Source organism: Equus asinus, chromosome 8 (assembly GCF_041296235.1).
Source record: "Equus asinus isolate D_3611 breed Donkey chromosome 8, EquAss-T2T_v2, whole genome shotgun sequence".
In the NCBI taxonomy this organism is placed as follows: domain Eukaryota; kingdom Metazoa; phylum Chordata; class Mammalia; order Perissodactyla; family Equidae; genus Equus; species Equus asinus.
In genome coordinates, this window is record NC_091797.1 from 14,509,666 (window position 1) to 14,532,260 (window position 22,595).

At 39.4% G+C, this 22,595-nt stretch overlaps 1 protein-coding gene across 1 annotated transcript; it reads right to left on the bottom strand.

The window, feature by feature from the left end:
- Positions 1 to 380: 380 nt before the first annotated feature.
- On the bottom strand, positions 381 to 4,032 carry IL17A (interleukin 17A). Its single transcript, XM_070516826.1, has 3 exons — positions 3,896 to 4,032; positions 2,572 to 2,774; positions 381 to 1,317 (listed from the first exon to the last, which is right to left on the bottom strand). Exons 1-3 carry the CDS (start codon positions 3,920 to 3,922, stop codon positions 1,080 to 1,082), a joined length of 468 nt encoding a protein of 155 aa, XP_070372927.1. The 5' UTR covers positions 3,923 to 4,032; the 3' UTR covers positions 381 to 1,079.
- Positions 4,033 to 22,595: the final 18,563 nt, after the last annotated feature.

A 22,595-nucleotide genomic window follows, 5' to 3' on the forward strand; every position in this document is an offset into this window, starting at 1 on the left:
GAATTTGCATCCTCTTCCAAAGAGGGGAAAGCTGAGCTCGCTGAAGTACTTTTTTTTTTTAAAGTTTTGTTAACATATAATGCTTTATTATTATTTTTTTCGTTTTGAGGAAGATTAGCCCTGAGCTAACATCTGCTGCCAATCCTCCTCTTTTTGCTGAGGAAGACTGGCCCTGAGCGAACATCCGAGCCCATCTTCCTCTACTTTATATGTGGGAAGCCTACCAGGCATGGCGTGCCATGTGGTGCCATGTCCGCACCTGGGATCCGAACAGGAGAACCCGGGTGCTGAAGTGGAACATGCGCACTTAACGGCTGCACCACCGGCCGGCCCCTGAACTACTTTTAATGAGAAAAAATAAGGAAATAAATTTTCTTTCCAAACTTTATTATTACATATTATTTTTCTTACAATGGTTTAACAGAGCAGAGAGTTAGACTTGTCTCTCTTGTGAAACCTCCACAATTCACAAAATTAAGTTAATAGATAAGACACTACGTCTAGTCTTTCTTTTCAGCCATGTCATGTACTCCTCAGAGACAAAGAGGAGAAAATCTTATATCCATAGGTAGTACAAACTCAGAAATTTTCAACCACTATTTAATCCTATCTAGGATTACCCTAGGCAGAATAGATAATCATACTATTTCACTTTTTCTAAAGACTTAAGAAATATAAATAGATCCATAAATAACTCATATAAATATAGGTTTTACCTTTTAAATAATAAAATTCCTAAGTCTGGAATCTTGTCTTAAAAAAAATACAAAATAAGGCATGCAATACATTAAAATGGAATCTTATGCCCCAAAGTGATTTCAGGGCCTCTTAAATACATAAATAACTTAAAACCCTTAGAAAAGCAAACAAGAAGCAAATTGGTGCTGAGTCTAAACTTCCTCCTTGGGGAAAGGGAAAGAAGATTCTGATTCTATCTCTGAACCAAAGTGTTACCTCTGAAACTTCAGCTGAAACTTCAATTAGTTTAAGAAGCCCACTGAGTTTGGTCAGAAATGGGGCTGGGTCTACTCCCCAGAAAGCCTAACTGCTTTGGGGAGCTGGGGTCAGACCCGAAGCTCTTAACCCATGTGGCGGACAATGGGGGTGACGCAGGTGCAGCCCACGGTCACCAGCATCTTCTCCAGCTGGAAGGAGTGGGGGCAGTTCTGAGATTCCCTGCGCAGGACCAGGATCTCTTGCTGGATGGGGACGGAGTTCATGTGGAAGTCTACCTTCCCTTCGGCGTTGACACAGCCCAGGTGGCGGCACTTCGCCTCCCAGATCACAGAGGGGTATCTCTCAGGGTCCTCGTTGCGGCTGTAGGGGAGACAAAAGCCAGGAAGAAGGTGAATTCCTGGTCGAAGCAGGAAGGCAATGAGACAGGAGTAAACGAAGGGAGGCAAATACGCAGAGTGACAAATTACAGACATTTCGAAGTCTCTAAGGGCTGTGAGTCTGAAAAGGAAGCAGTTTGCAGAAAACTTGGATTTTTAAGCACACGAAGTGTTATAGAAAAAAAGACAATAATCTGTTTTTTCCCAATTTCTTTGAAGAATGAACAAAATAAGATAGACTGAGACTATAGAAAGGATTTAAGTTTGACACAAATGGTAATTTTTTTAGAGTATGTAGATGGAAAAAGACCAAGGGAGTCATCTGCGAATAAGAGAGCTGTTAATCTGACTTAATGAAGTCTGCCTTTGAAACAGGGAATGCTTCAAAATCCTAACTGACAGCACATTCTTGGGACAGAGCCCAGAGCTGATATGAAGGGCTGGATACAAAAGCTAAGCCCCTCTAGAACCTTCTCTTCTCTCTCCTCCAGCTGAGTGAGTGATTTCAGTTGACTTTTAAATTGATTTATTTGAACTATTCTTACTTATGGGAAGAGGAGAAGAAACCCCACAGTCTGTGAATTTGTAGGCTCCACAGAACTGAGGCTTTCTTTGCATAAAATCAACTTATCAAAACACATTTTGTATTTAATTCTTCATGGGGTCTAAGTAGTAGACGCACTAGGGACACGGCAAATGCAGGTCTGTTGGGAATGTAGATCAAGACTATCTAACTCAAAATGGGATGGAAATATCCAACATGACACTTTCTCTGCTGGGATTCAAGTTGTATTTTCCCAGTGCTAATATGACCAAAAAAGAAAAGGCGGAAAGATCCCAGTTGATTGCTAGTTATTTCAATGGTAGCTCTGGTAAAAAGAATTCAAGCATTAACCTCCTATGATAAATATCTTTTTTTAAAAAAAAAAAAAAAGACTCGTGGTATCATAAATATTAGAATGATGACCAACATTAATCTGGGTGAGTTTTTGGTGTCAGTGACAACGAGATCTAACAGGATAGGTGTTATGGAGTGGAGCAGGGTTGGGGGCTGTCCTGTGTCCTATCAAAGAAGTCTGTAGAAGGAAAGCTTGAGAATCATTGTTTTGCACAATGGCCCTTCCAGGCTTGACTGATGATTCTGAATCAGTAAAATCATCCTCAAGGTGACTTAACTGACAATGTGGTGCACAAAAGGTAGACGAATACAGAGATTTTGTCTGGGGCCCTTACGTACTGGAGATTCCAAGGGGAGGTGGAGCGGTTGTGGTAATCTGAGGCCCTTCTGGAATTCGTTTTCCGGTTAAGGATGTTTAGGTTGATCTTCACATTCTGAGGGAAGTTCTTGTCCCCAGTGTTCGGGCATTCCGGATTTTGTGGGATTACTATTCCCGCCTTCACGATAGCCACCAGACTCAGCAGCAGCAGCAGTGACTGGAACTGAATGGGCAAGGAGAGAGAGGGAGGAGATTGGATTAGCATGGGATTTTGTTAACAAATAGTGATGATGATTGTATTGCTAACCATAGAGAACATACTATGTTCCAGAACAATCTATATTGAATTTTCAGATCCATTAAATGAAAAACTGGCCAGTTCAAAATAATGTTAAGACCATTGAGTTTTCACCAGTCTTGAATAGTCTTCATTTGACTGAGGAAAGACACATTATTCACTGGCTGGCAGTAATTTTAGTAAATATGGCAAGCCATCATCCTGTCAGTATATGCATCATTGTCAGGTCACTGGAATAATAATGACTTTGATTTTCTGGGAGAAAACGTCCTCCTGCGCCATTGTTCTCTGTCCTAGTGTTCTGTGAAACCCTAGGTGAAGGCAAATGTGCACCTTAGAGGGAGGAGCTGGAGAAAATCCATGTGGTTTCAGTTTTAGTGTTAGCAATGCTGTTGGTACCATTTGCAAACATCCAACCCCAAACCGGAGCCCCCTTATGTTTTCTTAGGTATATTTTCCGGTTTTCCTAAATTTGCATATATTGATTCTGTAATCAAATTGGGTTTCAAAAAGATGCTTTAAGTTAAATATTTTAAAAATATAAAAACTATTTACTCTTAACCACAGTTACACATGTACCTACTTAGAATAAATAGGTTTGGTCTACCAAGACTATGGTATAGTAATAGGATGATGGAAAGAAAAGTCACTGCCACAAATTATTAAATCCTCAAGGAGAGTGATCCATCTTACTTTGGATTAAAGAAAAATGCTGTGGGAGAATTATATTAAATCCCTTGTACTCAGAAAACCAGATTTTCAATAAGCATTCCTTCCTACTGCACAGCATCATGTGATGTTTCTTGTGCGGTTTAGCCTCAGTATAGCTATCTTTCAGTTTTAATCTTAACTTTCAGACTGATGTATGTCAGTTCGTGAAAATGCTATACCATGACAAGTATCTACTACCAAAGATTTCATTTGCTATCCTATGTATACAGTATTCTTGAATCTCCATAGTTAGAATCCAGAATTTCATGCCCGCAGCCCAGAAACATTAGCTGGTCCAAATCAACAAGAGCATTGCACTTTAGTGCAGGACTCACCACGGATGAAGTTCTCAGAGGAGCCATTGTAGTTTCTCCTGATTAACTGGAGATGGATGAGCTCTTGCCTGTTGTGAGATGCTGAAGTATAGCGCTATCTTCTCCCTTTTTATAGGACTTTACTTCTTCTGTGGTCACTTACGTTGGCGTGTCGGAGTGGTTTTAGGGGTGACACCATTTTAGTTAAAAGTTCCATCCCCAAATGAGGTCAGAGAAGAACCTCCCCTTTATGACGTGTAATATCTGCTTCTGAAGGAAAATGGGAACGGCATCATAATTTAATGATGACAGGACATATTATTTCATTGAATTAACACTTGCTTTGTTGAATGCCTACTCTGCTCAAGGAACTAATAACTAGGTTCAAGAGATGCAATATTTACTGTTAAAGGCATGTTTAAAACTACATGTTACCAAGCAGCTTGTCAACTCATGCAGTTCTTCAAGAGGAATGAGATGGAGATGAAGAATTGAGGAGAGGTAGCCAGGCAAAGGAAGGAAATGAAAACTGAATTGGAGACTGAAGAATGGTGATGGAGGTAGAGAAAATGAAGACAACAGAGAGTAGAGGGTGATAAGGACAAGAAGAAAGAGGAGGAATGAGGAGGGATAAGAAGGAAAGGGAGGAAGGAATGGTTCTCTCCTTCCTTTCCTCTACTCTCTAATTGAGACGAACTTTGATTTCAGGTCCTTGAGAAGAGTTCCTCCTCAGGAACATGGAGGACTACCACAGGCTGATAAAGATGAGGGGTCAGTGGATAGAGATGTGGCTGGCTACATGTCAGCCTCTCTCTGACCCTCTCCCCAGTGAGGTGGATAATGGCTCTCAGGTCCTCTCAGCTGGTTTCTCACATTAAACGGTAACGCAAGGAGGCTGACCAGCACTTCTGACTCAACAGTTGGGGTGCATAAGAAGTTTGCTGGATCTTGGGCCTCCATTCCTTCTTGTCCTGCTCTACTCTGTATCTCAGAAGACTGACCCTGCAGGTGGCTCTCTTAGACTCCTTCGTCAGGTGGATTCAGCCAAAGGGAAATTGGAGGGCAGAAGAGTTGGAGTGGGGAGAAGGAAAGAGACGAGAATAAAGGGTCTCCCCACCCTCTCTTCTGGAGCGCAGCTTGCTCTCTTTGTCCCTCCAGTCTTGGTAGTAGCTTCTTGCTGATGCCAATCTCAATCACAATGGTAACCAGTTCCTTCCACTAAATTTCCTCTGTTGCAAATGCCTGAAGTGACTTCTGTTTTCCTGGCTAGGTCGACCCTGATTGATCAGTGAGGGAGGCCATGAGCAGCTGAATCTCAGTGGTGATGGTAGATGACCTTGATAGGTGAAGCAGATACAGACAGAAGAGGAGGTAGGGAGCAGCTTCTCCTGACTTTCCTAGTTCTGGTGTTGACATCACCATCTACCCATAAAGACACAGAGTCACTGTGAGCTCTCCTGTCCCTCCTTTACGTCTGGTCAGGTAGCAATCTCAGAAGCTGCTGTGCCTCTCACATCTATTCCCTATTCCCTGACCTATTGCCATTCCTTTAACTTAGACTCTCAGCCACTTGGACTGTTTTAATAGCCACCTTTGCTTTTCCCAGTTGCCGCCTTCCACCCTCTTCAACATTCCTGCAATAATGATCCTTAAAGCATGGCTCTGATTGTGCCTTTTCTTGTCCCATTACCTTGCATATATAACAAAATGAAAACCCCTTAGCATGTGATCTAGTATTTGAGTTAGTATTTGAGATCTGCAATCTTTCTAGCTTCACGTCCCATCATGCTCCATGACCTGGGCTTATGGGGTCCCGATTGTCCTTCCAATGCATACACGGCTTTTGTTAAGGTATTGTCTCTGAAATACCCTTCCCCATCCTTGGTTTATCAAAATGCTACTTGTCCTTCTAAATCCGGTTCAAGTGTGTCTTCTAGGTGTGGAAGTCTCTCTTGATTACCTTAGTTGGAATGAACAGCTCCCATAACACATAGCTTATACCTACCTGTCTAGTAACTTTTGCTTCATTTTGTACTGTCTTTTATTTGACTGGAAACTATGTTTAAGACATATATCCATTTCTGGTTTTAGATTTTACTGTAGGCTTTCAAGGCCAGTGTGTTATTCATCTTTGTAAGTCCCAGGGTGCTAATGTTGAGCTTTATACAACACAGGTCTTCACAGACTGCTTTTGTGTTGCTGGTTTTTCTTTGGTACACAGCCGTTCACGCATATTTCTAGCATATTGCATATCATTTGTTTACATATTTGATTTTCCTGCTAGAGTGCAAGCTACCTAGATACAGGTAGCCATCTCATTAGTCTTCATATCACCTACCATAATATCTAGTAAATAGTTAGTGATCAATATTTGGCTGATTGACAGTATGAATAATGCTATTTGGATAGTTGAGAATCTTGAATATTTTTGGGGGGAGCCAATTGCATTCCAATGGCCATACTGAGCCATCTAACACCTTGACTCTCCATCCTGATCCTTTTGAAAGCAGTGTGACAAGGTTGTGACCTATTTTGGACCACCATGGTGTGGAGAATTCCCTGCTTGTTGATTTCTGGCAAGGATAAGGTGGAAGAGAATGTCTTTGCTGCCAGTTCTTTTGGTTGATGGCCAAGGGGGCAAAGCTGACTCCAGTTGTTCTCTCTGTGCCTGCCTCCTACGCCAACGGAATCCAGCCTGCGTGCTATCCTTTGATACACCAACCCTTGCTTTAAAATGAAGATGGGGAAACAAGGTGTTAATGGCCTGGTGAGGGCTGAGAGACAAGAGACAGAATCCTTTTTCAACATTTGGATTCTTTTTTTTCACCATTGGTCCTTGTAACTCTCGGTGGGTTGTTCTTCCCTGATGAAGACCCTCTGTGAACAGCTCCTTTGAGTAACTAATTTTTTTTCTTCTATTATTGGTTTTTGATGCTGCCCCTTCCTAGTCCCGATTAGAATATTTTTATATGATGGAATCAGATCACAAAACTGTTTGGTCATCTTTTAAAAACAAATCTAATCTCTATGGTCAAAAGAACGTTGAACAGACATTACGTTATTCATGTGAGATATTTGATTGAAAGGCTTTCTGTTCGTCGTGACTTCCAAATACTGCGTAATGCCTTTATCATTTGGGTGAGCGGGGCTAGCTCTTACACATCTTCCCCAGCCCTGGAGCACTGAGATAATGCCTGGAAGCTGTGTAAGAGATCAAGCTGTGCAAGAAGGAAGACACACCACATCACGTCATCTTAAAACAACCGCAATCTATCACCGTTTCCCCAATCCCTACATTAAAATCCGCAATCAACCACATCGTATTAGCATGTCAATTTCTCCTTTGAGTAATAACTACTAACCTCATGGAAACCAACTGTCTTCCTTAGGTGGGTTTCTCACTAGCTTTTTACTGAAACACTGATTTAAAGTGGGTCAGAAAACTTTCCATTTCTTTTCAAACGAATAAATTTAGTATTCTATACCTGTATGTTACCAGGCACATGCAAATTTGTTTTACGGATGTCCTTCCCTTAGGTAATGCTGACTTCATCTGATATCCTGAGAATTAAGGTCAGCAAATGACTGAGGTTTCAAGACTGAACGGATGTCACTGAAAAGTGAGTTCTAAAATTAAACATGCAAACCAAACCTGAGGTTGCACTATCAAGTTATCAGCTTTATTTTCTTTTCAGCAATTTTGAAGTTAATATGACTTAGAGAAAATCACAGAATGTATTTAAAAGGAAAGGTACAGCATATGAACCTGGAACAAATTGCTACTTGGTTTTTCTTCTTTAGACAATTCTATGTGAGGTGGCTGCTCTGCAAAATGGAAATATGACAACATCAGTACATGACGATGCTATATTCCTTTATTCCAAAATCCTTCGAAGGATTTGAGATGGTGTGCAACAAAAATTCAAGTAATAAGTTGACATAAAAATATGAATCAGGCCCAGGGAACATAGAGACAAAAGTCAAGATCTGGGAAAAGAAAACCCAAAGTCATAATCCATAAGGACCAATATAATCATTCTAGTTGAGGTCTACATGTTTCTCTGAGCTTCCTGGCAGCCAAAGAAAAAAGGTAGATATGCTCAGTGACATCGTTTTCATTATCAGAAAGGAAGAATCCTGCTAATTCCTTAGAGGAGATGGAGTTTTTCCTATCCTTATATTTTGAAATAAAATTTTTTTCTGGGGCTTATAAAATACTAACTTTTATGGGATTCAGGGCATGAGAATCTGTCAGAATTTGTCAAATTTTTTTGAGAGAAGAGAGATATTGGATCTGAGGGATACTAGTTATTTGCTCATTTGAACATCTACTCTGTGAGAAAATGGGGATATTTCTTCTGGCTTCCACATGGCTGGAATGAAATAGGCTTTCATTCAACAGATGTTTCTGGAGCATCGATTTTGTGCCCGGCACTGTGCTAAGCTCTGGGGAACAAGCAGACAAGGAACTGCCGTTTAGGGTCATCCGGGACCTTGATTCATATTCTGTGCTTACCAAATTGCTTGCTGGTAACGAGTCAGGCTTTTTAGGTACCTAGATAACCTGGAAACTAGTGCCCTGGATAGAAGACACACGCATTCCCGTTACTGGAAAGGAAGAGTCCCTGATATAAATTACTAGTTTGTCCTTTTGGTTTATATATTATTGGACTGACAATGAGGGAATCTCAAGGTTTACTATATCTCAAACTTAACTCAGAACTGCCACCTCATATATGTACATGTGTGTATATTTATATCTCTGTATCTATCTACCTATGGATCTACGCACACGTGCACCCCCCCCCCCACACAGACACATATGTAGTTTTTCTCCTGACCATGAAAGTGATAAATGCTCATTATTATACAAAATAATGGTGGTGGGGGGAAGGAAAAGCAAAAGGAAGGGTGCAAAATCAATCCATAATCCTAGTTCTTAGAAGCAAGCTTTTGGAGTATACTGCTCCTGTTAATTTACAAAATTGAGATCATTTTAAGTGTATTCTCCTAGTTTTTAAAAATACACTTAAAAAATCGTAAGTATTTTATTTTACACAATTGGGCCATATTAGAATACTGTTTTATAACCCATCTTCTCACCTTTCAATGTATTATAAATATTTTGCCCCTTTTTTTTAAGATTGGCTCTGAGCTAACATCTGTTACCAATCTTTTTTTTCCTTCTTCTCCCCAAAGCCCCCCAGTGCAAAGTTGCATATTCTAGTTGTAGGTCCTTCTAGTTGTGCTATGTGGGACGCTGCCTCAGCGTGGCCTGATGAGCGGTGCCATGTCCTTGCCCAGGATCCGAACCCATGAACCCTTGCCTGCCGAAGTGGAGCGTGTGAACTTCACCACTCGGCCGCGGGGCTAGCCTGTATTCTGCCCCTTTTAAAGCTTTTGTTTGTTTGTTTGTGTACTTGAAATAGATTGGCTACCTAATATTCTGAGAAATGGATGAAAAGCAGACCATTTAACCAATTGCCTATTGTGAAATATTTTGATTACGTCCAAGTTTTCATTATTTCTTTGACTTCTCTATGTCGTGTCCCCATAGCAGTAACAAACCTAATACCTGGTTATCTAATAGGATTACCTAGGTAATTCTAATACCTAGTACTGGGCTCAGTAGAATTATTGTAGAGTTCTACATTTGCAGAGTGACTGAATTTGGCTGAAGAACGGTGTTGTCAAGACATAAGGCAAAGAAGGAGAAAGACCCACAGGGTTATGCATGCTTGGTTGTGTGAGTAGAGTGACTTTTGTGAATTCATGACTTTGGGAAGTTACAAGTGTTTTTAATGATGGCTTGACTCAGAAGGAAGGAACTCCAACTCAAGAGTTAAAAAAAAAACTTAGTGACAAGGCCCAACAGGATGGGTTAGGGGAACACTAGGTGATCTCCTAGGTAATTATAGTAGTATGAAAAGTTTAATTCTAATGGGAAGCATTCAATATTTTAATGATTATGGTAGGTAAATTATTAAACAAAAAGATTTGTTTGTTCAGGCATGTCTAAGTTGAAGTTTTCTGGTTTGCTCTTTCCCATGGTGGAGAAAGGAGTGAATATTTTGGTTCAAAATAGTTTCCCACCAAGTTTTGCTTGATAGAATGAATAGAAATTGTGCTGATGGCAACAGCTTTTTAAAGGGAAGTATGCTATCTTGTCCACAAGAACATGAATATAATGTAATCCAATCACAGATGTATGAAAATCAAATATAATAAGAAAAATAATGCTCAGGGGCCAGCCCGGTGGCGCAGCGGTTAAGTTCACACGTTCCGCTTCTCGTTGGCCCGGGGTTCGCCAGTTCGGATGCCGGGTGTGGACATGGCATCACTTCGCACACCATGCTGTGGTAGGCATCCCACATAGAAAGTAGAGGAAGATGAGCACAGATGTTAGCTCAGGGCCAGGCTTCCTCAGCAAAAAGAGGAGGATTGGTGGCAGATGTTAGCTCAGGGCTAATCTTCCTCAAAAAAAAGAAAATAATGCTTAAAATAAATTGTCAGACACCTATAAAACTTGTTAAAAATTCTAAGTAATGTTATTACAAGGGTAATAACTGTTAAAGACATCAACAAAAATATTTACAAGAGAAAGACCTATGATGGTATGAAAAACAGTGGTCTACCATACGGTAGGTGTCAAATAAATGTCAATGATATAAATTTTGTAATGTCACAAAGCAAGACTTCAAATTTATAGAAAAGAAAACTAAGGTTTGGCAGATTTCAGTAACTAGTGCAAGGTCATCTAGTCGCAGGTGGTGGCCCTGAGATGCATCACAGATGTGGCTGATTTTTAAGTTTGTGGTCTTTTGACTATGACAAACTGAAAACATTGATATTGGAAACGTTTTTAAAACATTTTGCAACTGACTTCCAGTTTTCTGAAGGTGACTTTCTGATATTTTTGAAGTTTCAAAAATCTGAAATCTTAAAAATCCTATTATCTTTTGCTCATTCATTTGATGGTGTCTCCTCTTTGATTTATCCCTGTCCATTATCTCTGTTTTAAGAACAGTCCCTCTCTCTCTAGTGCTATGACTATATCTAGACTAAGATATCTCCAACATGTATTTATTTTGTGATCCCCTTTAAGCGGAGATTTCCATAAAAATAAATAAGGGAAGAGCAGAGAGAGGTGGCTATATGTCTATGTTTCACTGAGGATCCAAGTAAGAGGATTAGTGCTCAATTTCCTGGCTGGAGTAGAAAATCAGTAAGCTTTTCTTAAAAAAAAGGGCTGGAAAAAGTAGAATTTAAGCATGAGAACCACATAGTGAATGTTATATGAAAGCTATGAATCAGATTGGTTTTCTGTTTGATCTGAAGAACTAGGACATTACAGTCATAATGCATTTTATCTATGGAGAAAAACTTTCCAAGAGTCAGGGTTTTAAACATTATACCAGTATTGAGTTAAATCTTGTGAACCTCATGCCAAGGGTGAGATGATAGTAGATTAAGAGCAATTAATTTTGAAAACTCTCCAGTGTACATATCACTTTTAAGTATTTGGTTAGAATTCTGTTATATGTATATATCATAATTTATTTATTTAATCTCCTATTAATGCATTTTAAATTCATTTCAAATTATTCACTGTTAATTGATACAGTGATTTTCCATGTTCTTCTGGCTCTCCCAGGTTCCATGGTCTCAGTTCCAAGCCACAGTCTCAGGAGAGCCCCACTGGCTTAACTTGAGTCACGTGTCTAATCAGCCGTGGTTGAGCAGGATCATATTGCATACACAGGGATGCTGGGGTCCAGCCTTGTGGTTACATTAACCTTGTTCTCAAAGACAACGAGTGTGGGCTGTGATGACATTCTAAAGGGTGTGTGTATTCTAAGTAAATTTTCTCCTACCACAGAGGAAAAGCATATGTAGGTGTCAAAGCAGTTTCTTTCCTCCATACTATCAACTCTTGGTGAAGATGCCTCCAGCTCTTTGAGCTTTATTGTTCCTTCTCAATCTGAGTGATATGATTGTTTTTATTTTGTTGATGGCATTATCGTTATTATTATTTTGGTGAGGAAGATTGTCCCTGAGCTAACACCTGTTGCCAATCTTCCTCTTTTTGCTTGAGGAAGATTGTCCCTGAGCTAACATCTGTGCCAACCTTCCTCCATTTTGTATGTGGGACACCATTACAGCATGGCTTGAGGAGCCGTGTGTAGGTCTGCACCTGGGATCTGAAGCTGCGAACCCTGGGTGGCTGAAGTGGAGTTCAGAACTTAACCACTATGCCAAAGGCTGGCCCACTAATGGCATTGTTTTTTAAATATATATAATTTATATACTTTTACATATATATATTTGTATTACATAATTTACATATGTAATGTGTGTATATCTATATATTTATGTTTAAAATTTGTTTTTGTCTATCTTCACTAGATTTAAACTTATTAGCATTGTACAAAACATATATTGTAGATGTTTAATACATGCCTGTTCATTATCTTTTCAAGATGGTCTCCCTGTCTGTAAAGGCTGGATGCAGACCCCTTGTCTGTCACTTTAAAAATAGTTATATGTTTTATATAAGTCTATGTAACTCCTGCTAAACCTATGTGGTTTTTAAACTTTTCTTTGATAAGATCTGCTGCATAAAGCATGGAGACCAAATGTGGTGTGCTTAACTCCTGAAAGTGAGAGACAGGGAGCCAGGGTCCTATGTGGGCTGAACACACCATCTGCTAGACATGATGAGTAAACAGTCATCAAGGAAGTGGTTGTCAGACCATTTGACCGAGGTGAGAAACTCACTCGTCTGCCTTTATGCTTATTGCCAGAAGAGACACTTCAGCAGGCTTCCTAGTGTATACACAGAAAGGCTCTAGAAGTGCTTTTTTTGGGAGCCTAGGTCTCAGCCCAGCAGAAATATATTGCCCAATGGTTGTCCTAATTCATCAAACATCCCCATCCATCCATCCATCCATCCACCCACCCAGCCATCCACCCATCCATCCATCCATCTGTCCATCCATCCATCCATCTGTCCATCCATCCATCCACCCATCCAGCTATCCCATCTGTCCTTCTAGTAAACATTTATTGAACAACTACTGTAGAAAAAGCAGCAAGAATTACAGTTTTAGATGGAGTACTGGTTGAGACACATTCAGAGTTCACACATTAATGGGAAAGCTTTGAGGTAGACACATCTGAATTCACTCTGTTGCCTGCTAGCTATGTGGCATTAGTCAAGTTACTCACTATTCTCTAAGTCTCAAGTTCTTCATCTTTAAAATGGCAATAATAATAATAGTAGTTACATCATAAAGTTATTGTAAGGGTTAGAAGAGATGCTGTAGGTAGTGTTTTTTGCACAAAGCCATATATATTATTTTTAATCAGCCCCATCATATTCATCATCAACCACAATGAGTTCTTATAGGAGCTCAAAATTGTATGCATTGTGGGCCAGCCCGTGGCGCAGCGGTTAAGTTTGCACATTCTGTTTTGGGCGGCCCCAGGTTCATTGGTTTAGATCCTGGGTGTGGACCTATGCACCACCTGTCAAGTCATGCTGTGGTGGGCATCCCACATATAAAGTAGAGGAAGATGGGCACAGTTGTTAGCTTGGGGCCAGTCTTCCTCAGCAAAAAGAGGAGGATTGGTGGCAGATGTTAGCTCAGGGCTAATCTTCCTCGGCAAAAAAAAAAAAAAAGAGAGAGAGAAAAAAATTGTATGCATTATGGAATATATAGAAAGAAGGGAAGTCTGCTTACCACAGGCTGTCACTATAAGGAGATTGCTTTGTGTGGGTTGTGTCCATAAAATAATAAGACACCTGAAGAAAAAAAAATCCAGGTTATCAGAATGTTTTGCCTGCTTGTTGCCAAATATAACTTATTTCTTATTCACGTACTATGATATCCAGATGGGCTAAATTTTTCACTTGTTTTTTTTTTTTTGAAGATTAGCCCTGAGCTAACATTTGCCTCCAATCCTCCTCTTTTTGCTGAGGAAGACTGGCCCCGAGCCAGCATCTGTGCCCATCTCTCTCTACGTTATATGTGGGACGACTACCACAGCATGGCTTGGCAAGCGGTGCCATGTCCGCACCTGGGATCCAAACCAGTGAACCCCGGGCCCCCAAGAAACGGAACGTGCGAACTTAACCACTGTGCCACCAGGCTGGCCCATATTTTTCCCTTCTTATCTGTAGGTTTGCACAGCATGTAGACATGGCTTTAGTTTCATAGACCTACAGAGTGAAAAATGAAAATAATCCAGAGAGTTTAACCAATCATAGGTGTTTTTAAAAGCTTGCTTAACTTGCTTAAATATCTACGTTTTATCTAAACACGTTCAGAGAAAGAGATGTTCTGACTTGGAAATTTATCCTTATTTCTAACCGAACTCTCCCCATTTGTAAATTCAGTTAATTTGTTTTGTTTTATCCGAAGCGATATCTTCCAAATTAACGAGGTCCAAACTTTTTCATTGTCGTTGACTTCTCATTGCCTCTCTCTCTTCCCTTGCTGCTTCCCTTCTGAGTCTTGTCACCAAGAGTAACTTGTTACTGAGTCATATTGATTCTCTGATATTCTTCTTTCATGTGGTGGGAGAAGCTCTCTTCATCCTTGTTCAGGTCCCCATTTCCTCATGCTTTTCCAATAGTCATCGTCTCCTGCTGTGGACTTCCCTATTGCCAGCCCTCCTCCTTGCAGCCCAACTTGCTCACCACAACCACACCCACCTTCCTTACCCATTGCTCTCCTCCGAGGTTTTCCTATGTAGAGTTCTTATAGGATAGGTAAAGTTTGGACTTCCGTGTTGTGCATCAAGGACACCCATATGTGGGGCTGCCCTTCTTGTCCAGCGCTGTCCTTTATAATGCCCAGCTCTGCTTCTGTTCAGCTAGTTTTCTGTCTTGCAAACATGGTGCTCCCTTCTTTCAGCAAGTCTTCACTCTGTAAATTATTTCTGTGGAAACTAGACAACCCCTTACTTTTTGACTGTCATATAGCTAAATGGTTCCAAAACTGCACAATTATAAAGGTTAAACTTTTGCTGGCAATTCATTATAGGAGAGAAGAGAGGGGAAATGGATGACATAGGATTTGTGGATGTCGTCTCCACCTACACGGCTGGGAAAAGTGTGGTTTCCTCAGACCAGAACCTGGGAACTATAGGAGATTGTGAGACAAGGATTCTTAATTTAGGGTCCATGGATTTCTAGGAAGTCTATGGATGGGATTCAAGAGACCTGTGAACTTACTAAAATCACAAGTAAAGATTCACGTGTATGTGTATTTGTTTTTGGGGGAGGAACCATCACTTTCATGAAGAAAAACAGGACATTTGACAAGAAGAAGCTTTGGTTAGGGGTTTGACTGGCCAAAAGAAGGCAGGATGAAATTGGGACTGAGCCAGGCCAAGATGAAACTTGTCACCTTGTGCCACACCATTGTGGTGAAGTCTTTGTTTGGTTACTATTGAGAAGTTCGAGGTCAGGAATCCAAGTCTCACTAACGGCTGAGCCACACTAGCACCGGCCAGGAGAAACATGTACAAGAGGATCCTAGAATGTGCAGGGCATCAGAGTGCTGAAGACGTAGGCCCAGACTGGCAAAGCGCTTTTCTCACTTAAGGAAGTCAGAGATCAAGCGACCACAGATTTGGGCTGATAAGCATTGATTTTGGGGGTAGGATGGAAGCGTGTGGTTGGAGGAGGTTGGGGCCATGTGGGACATGCTTGAAAGACTAAGAATTGGATTCTGGAAAGGACAGATCCTTATTAATATGGCCGTCCTGAATGACTTCAGGTAGGAGTATCTTTGTAGATGAAAAGAAGAACAGGAACTCTGTGTATTTAGAACCTTCTGCTGATTAAGAAATTTGTGACTAGTTTAGCGGTCTGAGCTTCATACCTGTTATCTTGTATCTTCAATCTTCTTTTGGTGCTTTCATATTTTATTTATTGTAATCTTTCTTTTTAGTTTTTAGTAATGGCATTTCAAAGATGTGAATTTAATCTGTTTTGAAGAAGAGGAAACTTAGGAAAGTGATAGGATTTCATGAGGAGGATGAGAGGTTCTGTCTTAGCTGGACAATGGATGATGCAGCTGTTGACGAGGAGAATCCCCTTCTGCACCTCTAATTGATGGATGCCATGGGGGTTCTTCACACACAGCGCTCCCACTCCAAACGTCCATAGCGTGACTGTCCATTGATCATATTCAAGTCCATGAGGCTATCACTCCCTATTGAACCTCTCACACATCTCTTACTCTCTCTTCCTAGAGCAGTGATTCTTGACCAGGAAGGAGGCTGGGGAGCTTTTCCAAAATAAATTCCCATCATATTGTCCAATGGAACACACACATTGTGTGTACTGCTTGTTAAGAAAAATGATTTGATATTAATTTGTGTGTTATTTATCTTTCCTAGTATTACTGTAAGTTCTTTCAGGGTTGTTGGAGTCAGACGCATGTGTTCAAATCTTGGCTCTTCTATAATCTATGCTATTTGCTATAAAGTATACAAACTTGATATACCATGGTTCTTCATCTTTAATTGATTAGTTTCTAATGGTAATGTGACAAACTCACTACAGGCATCTAAAAATACTGGATACTGAGAAGAATTGAGGTTGATAATATTTAAATGTAGAAAGAACACACTTAAGACTGAAGAACCTGAAACAATGTATCCTAAATTCCCCGTCTACTAAATATCATAAAAATAGTTTTTTTCCCAAAGAGACACTTCAGAAGTAAATGAATCCAAATTTAACTAAGTGGAATTGTTTGGTAAATTAGATCCATATTAGAACTATAAGGTATAAGAAAAGAATGTCTAATAGGTTTCATGCAATTAAGTCTAAATAAGGACAGGGAGACAAGATATATATAGTTTCTTATTAAGAGGTATTATTAAAATTATTAAGGGAAGAAGAATCATAGTTTATACCCCTAGCAGGAAGACCAAATGTTGCCCAACTGTTAACAAAATAGGTTAATACTGTAATTTAAATTGCCGGATTACAACATGTTAATCTTTGAATGTTAGTAAAATAGATGGATTCAGTTAAGAATATTTTATGACCTATTTTCTAAGAAATAAAGTTTCAAGTTTACTTACAGAAACTACGCAAGTGAAAGAGATCATAACTCAATAATGACAAACTGACAGGATGAGAGAGGTAAAAGAATTGTAATTTCCCTACAAAAAGATTTTCCGACTGAAGCTAAAAATCTGACAGTTCAATCTCTCCAAGAAATGGAAAGATACACATTGATAAAAAATTATCAGATGGTTTAGAAGCTTTCAAGACTTGTGAATAAAAGGAAAACAGCATGTAATGGGAAAGCAATATTGAATAACAAGAATCTAATGATTCTGAATTTATGTCTCCAACAAAATAACAATTAAAAAGACAGTCTGGAAAATGCATCAAAGGTAAATGTTTGAAATATAAGAAGGAATGGACTTGTAACTGGAATTGTAAGGATGTTTTATGAAAATAGATATAATTGTGAACTTTGTTCTTCAGATGTAGTTGATGTAGGATTTTGCAGAGTCTCAGCACCTTAACACAACCCAGCAGAAAATAGTCCTCTTTCTTGCATATGACACATTAGGAGGCCTGGGACACTCTTGGATGCCCTTCAGGCACCTGAGCCAAGGACTGCCAGGCCTCAGAGGTTATGGTCTACCTGTTGCATTCCTGGTCATTAGGATACATGCTTCTATGATAAAAAAAAATCCTCTGAGATGCTGGGAACCCTCTTGGAAAGCCACATCCATCTTTGTTACTCTCGGGTAGCTAGAGACGAGTGAAACCTTGTTGTTGACATGCCTATTAGATACATGGAGCTTAGGTCTGATGCTATAAGAAGCAGATGCCTGAAGTGGAGTGGGGAGTGAGGAAAATGAATACAGTTAGTTTTTCTTTTGAGATTCACTCCACATTTGGGTGAGTCTTAAGGATCCGGGTCAAGATTGATAAACTGTGCAGGAGAATGAAACCTTCTCATTGCTCAAAGGGAAAGAAGACAGAAGGTTTAAGGTTCCAAATGCCAAAGCCCAGGCTGCATTAGCATTTAGGCAGTCTGAATGCCCAATGTCTTCAAAACATGGCCCATCATCACATTTCTCTCACCAAGCAGTCACTGTAGCACTTGAGATGTCCCTGTCAGAGGTAAATTTCTTTGCCTGTAGACAAGTATGCCCATTCCCTGGAACTCTCTTTTTATTAAAAAAGTGATGTTAAATTAAGCACATGATGGTGTAGGTTACTTTCTAAGACTCTTTTCTAATACTCCAAGGGTACTTGGGAAGCCTGGGGGTAAGGGTGGGAGGAGAAGAGGGTGCAGAGAGGAGTGTTGAAGGGCGAAAGAGATAAAACTTCCAACTTCATTGTGTGTTCAGAGACCCGTCTTTTGTATTCCTAACCCCTGGGGTTGCAGGCTCGAGTGGGGGCTCCATGACCTGTAACTGTTACTGAACCAGGTTTGTTTTTGCCCATTGCCCAGAAAGCCAAACACCAAGACAATGAGATTGTAGCAGAGAGGAGGTTTAATCACAAGGCAGCCAAGTGAGGAAAAGGGAGAGTGAATATCAAATCTGCTTCCCCAAAAATGGGGACTCAGGGATATTTATGGGGTAGAGGGGTAAGTGGTCTGAAATGTGGAGATAGATGATTGGAGGTGAGGAAGGGTGAGGTAACTGATGATCTGTGCAAGTGTAGTCAGACTTCATGCCTCTTCACAGGATGCATGTTCACAAAATGGCAACATTAGCATGATCTGATGGCTCTTCATGTCAAAAGGTCACTTATCAGACATCTGCACATGCCCAGTTGATGGATTGGTGGTCTCAACTGGCCTGAAGTGGACAAGGGGTTCTAATTCCTGTTAAACAGCTCAAACAACCATTACCATGGGGATCCAGGCTCCAGAGAGATGTTATCTCTAGGAACCTAGTGGGAGTCAGATAGCATGTTGCCTAAATAGCACAGTTACCAATGGATGGGTGGTTAAACAGCTAAAAGCTATAATCAGTAATCACAAAGAGGAAAAAAACCTTAGTTCCTAGCTACTTAATCATCAATGGCTAACTTTTGGCCTGTTTCAATCCCTCCTATTCTTTGGTTATTCCTCATTCTTGAGGGATTCAGGGTGACGACTGATCTAGTTACTTGCTACTGAATCGGGGTGTAGATCCAGGTTAGAGGAATGAAACTGTTTAGCACTCACCTAGAAATATTCTCTTGTTCCTAGCTTCAGGTTGACGTTTTGTATTATTAGAGTGTAACTTGCTCAACAGTTTTTTGAACACTTTAAGGTGCATTTTACAATCAAGTATCTGACCAGAAGGGTAAGAAGTAGAGACAACCCAAATATTAAAAGTCCTTCAAAAATAGACCTAATCCCTTGCGAAATCTGAGAAAATAGTCCTAAAACCAGTTTGGACCCAGTACTTCTGGGGATATCTGCTGAAAACGGGTGTTGGTCATTCATCTCATTGAACCACTCTCTTAGTAAGGTGGTGATTCAAAACGGGTTCCCAAAGTTAGGCCTATATTGTGTAAGCAAGTAACCAGGTATTCAATAAGAAGTGTTTCTAGAGAAACAAAAAGAAAAACAAGGTTAATTGTTAGAGCAAATTATAACCAAGTTCTTGAGCCCAGGGTACAGCCAGTCAAGAAGATTTCTAGATATCAGGGTCAAAGCATCTTTTGCAGTTTGAAATGTCTCTGATGATGTCATTGGGTTTTCAGGTCTCTTTCTGAGTGGCTTACACCACAACGGACGTGAATCTTTCTTAAGTTTATATCAAGTCGTCCAGCTTCAGTTTGCAAGGATTCAGGAAAAAGGGCTGATTCAGTTCTCAATTATTCTTATTTTTCTTTTTTAAGATTGACACCTGAGCTAACAACTGTTGCCAATCGTTTTCTTTTTTCCTTTCTGCTTTTTTCTCCCCAAATCCCCCCAGTACACAGCTGCATATATTTTAGTTGTGGGTCCTTCTAGTTGTGGCACGTGGGATGCCACCTCAATGTGGCCTGATGAGCGGTGCCTTGTCCGTGCCCAGGATCCAAACCAGTGAAACCCTGGGCCACCATAGCAGAGTTCGAGAACTTAACCACTTAGCCATGGGGCCAGCCCCTCTCAATGATTCTGAATGAAAATGATGGAAAAAATTGAAAACGTTAGTTTGGAGATTTGTAGTCAGATATTTCAGGAGATCAGAAGAATTCAGTATCCAGTCCAGTTAACAGATATAAAACAAAAACCTCAAAGACAATTATCAGAACTAGAACCTAGTATCCATGAATGTGTACCTTAGTTTCTATTGAAACATAATTTTTCTCTATAAAATCACCTTCTTTTTTTTAGAAAATATAACCAAATTAAGACTAACTGGCTTGCAAAATAAGTTTAGTTTCAGTAAAATTGGCCCAATTATTTACATAAGTACATTGAGAATAGCCATTGATCATATAGGCTCTTTTAAATCTGCTTTGCTGGAACTTTTTATAAGGAATCTCTGAACTTCAAAGGCCTCTTGAGGCCAGGAGAGCCAAGCTAAGGATTTGTCATCAGGCTTTGCCTGCAATACCTTAGATTTGGGTGAAAATCTCATCTCCTCTCTTGAAGTTCCCCAAGATATTGAGTTTCCTTGCACCTGCCACATAAATGACCTTCTTTACCCAGTATGGTTTCTGGGAACCCTGTAAACAAGGTATCAGGTTGATATTTCCAAGTGGCTTTACTCCAGAAAGTCACCTTTTATTCCCCAAAAGCTGTCTTTTCATATCTGAGTCTATGTTTCCCTCAAATATGACATTCCAGTCAAAGCCTTGGTATTATAACCAATGTTTCCAATTGTGTCCCGTTATAAGGAGAACAGATTCTTATTGAACGTATGCAAGTAACTGTACTGCCATGACAACAATACTCACTCATTAAGAGTTTCCAAATCCTGGAGGGATCAGGTAGGGAGAAAAATAAATGAATGTTTCAATTCTGCTTACAAAGGTATAATTTACCAAACTGATATGTCATAGTTAGCTTGAAAGGAAAGAGAAAAAGATTTCCTTAAATCTGAAAAAAAAAAACACCAAAAAACATCAGCAACATCTTAAATGAAGTCATATAAATTATAATCATCCTCATCAGTTCATTCAGTCTTATGTAACCGATTCTTGATATTATTCTTCTGTTAGCAGTTTTATGAGGTCATCAGTTTCTCTGTTAGAGTTCTGTAATTTCTCACCCAGTTAAGTTTTACAATTGGAAAGTTTATCAGAAGCTTGTATTCTAGAGTGTGTCAGAATCCTTTCCATGAATTTCTCTGAAGACAAGACATATTGCAAAAGTATCGGAGTAAAACAGCAACTATGCAAATGACAAAAGGCCCAAAAGGGCAATTGACAAGGAAACTTGGCAATTTCTGTGACATACAACACTTCAAGATAATAACTAGAAGTATGGCTGACCATCAGGACAGATCAGAATTTTAGGAATGTTACATAATTTTTAAGACATTTATATCAATAACATTCACTCATATAAAACCACCTAAGAAGGTTTATTATCACTTATTTGACAATGCTTCCCATGTAATTTAGCATATCAGGTAAGGCTAATTAGTTTGGTGTCTTTTTCTTTATAGAAAGAGAAAGTACAAATTTCTTTGAGTAGTCCCTGGGGTCCTCTGAAAATCCTCAAAGAAAAATTTTTCTTTCAGGTCAAAAGAGAGACTTCATTTAGGATTTGAGTTTGGGGGGAAGATTGTCAAACTGTCAAAATAGTTTAAAACACTTGATCAAATAGGAAACAATGTTCACTGCAAAACAATGCTCAGTTATCCATTCAATCAAAGTGACAACTGAAACAGTCAAGGGCAAACAGAGAGTTAAAACAGTCAAAAATCTTAATAAAGAGACCTTAGTCCTTTTGAACCCAGGAAGTTATTTTAACAAAACAGATTTTTCTGTCTTTAGGTAGACTTACTCAAAAAATAAAGAAAAACCTTTTATAACCTCTTCATCAAAAGCAAATAAAAGTCCAGGAAGATTATCCTTTTAAGAGGAGAGAATCAAATTTTAATTTTTGCACAAGCTTATTTTTGACACTAAAACTCCTCTACTTGATTAGATTTACTTCAGTCTTAAGCAACTTGACCATGCATAAAACTTTTCTTAGGGTTCCTCTTCCAGAAACTTTCCTTAACTTTATTTTTACATTCATAATTTGTCCTATGCTTTCTTTCTTCTCTTCTAGTACTTTAGGACAAGTTTATCTTTCTTAACAAAACAAACAAAACATTTCCATTTTTATAGCTTCTTTACTGAAAACATACATTTTACTTTCCTCAAATACAAAGATGTTTTCTTTATTAATTTTTAGCAGCTTTAATTACATATATTAATTCGAATTCTTAACTCTTATAGACTTTAATGAAAACGAAAAAGCAAGCAATTATGAACTGTCTTTTACATTAGCATTCTGTGGCTTGGCAAGTTTATAAACATTTTTCAAAATTTCTAGAAATGTGCTGCTTCATAGTACAACTGTTAATAAAATAAAAGACATGTTTACTAACAGATCCAAAAGTCTTCTAGTTTCTTTGTAACAAGAATCCAAAAGTAGATAAACCTAGACAAAGCTAATGATAATGTTTCAGTATTTCATCTTATTTGAAAAATGACCCAGATATTCAATGAGCTTTTTGTCATTCAATTTTACCT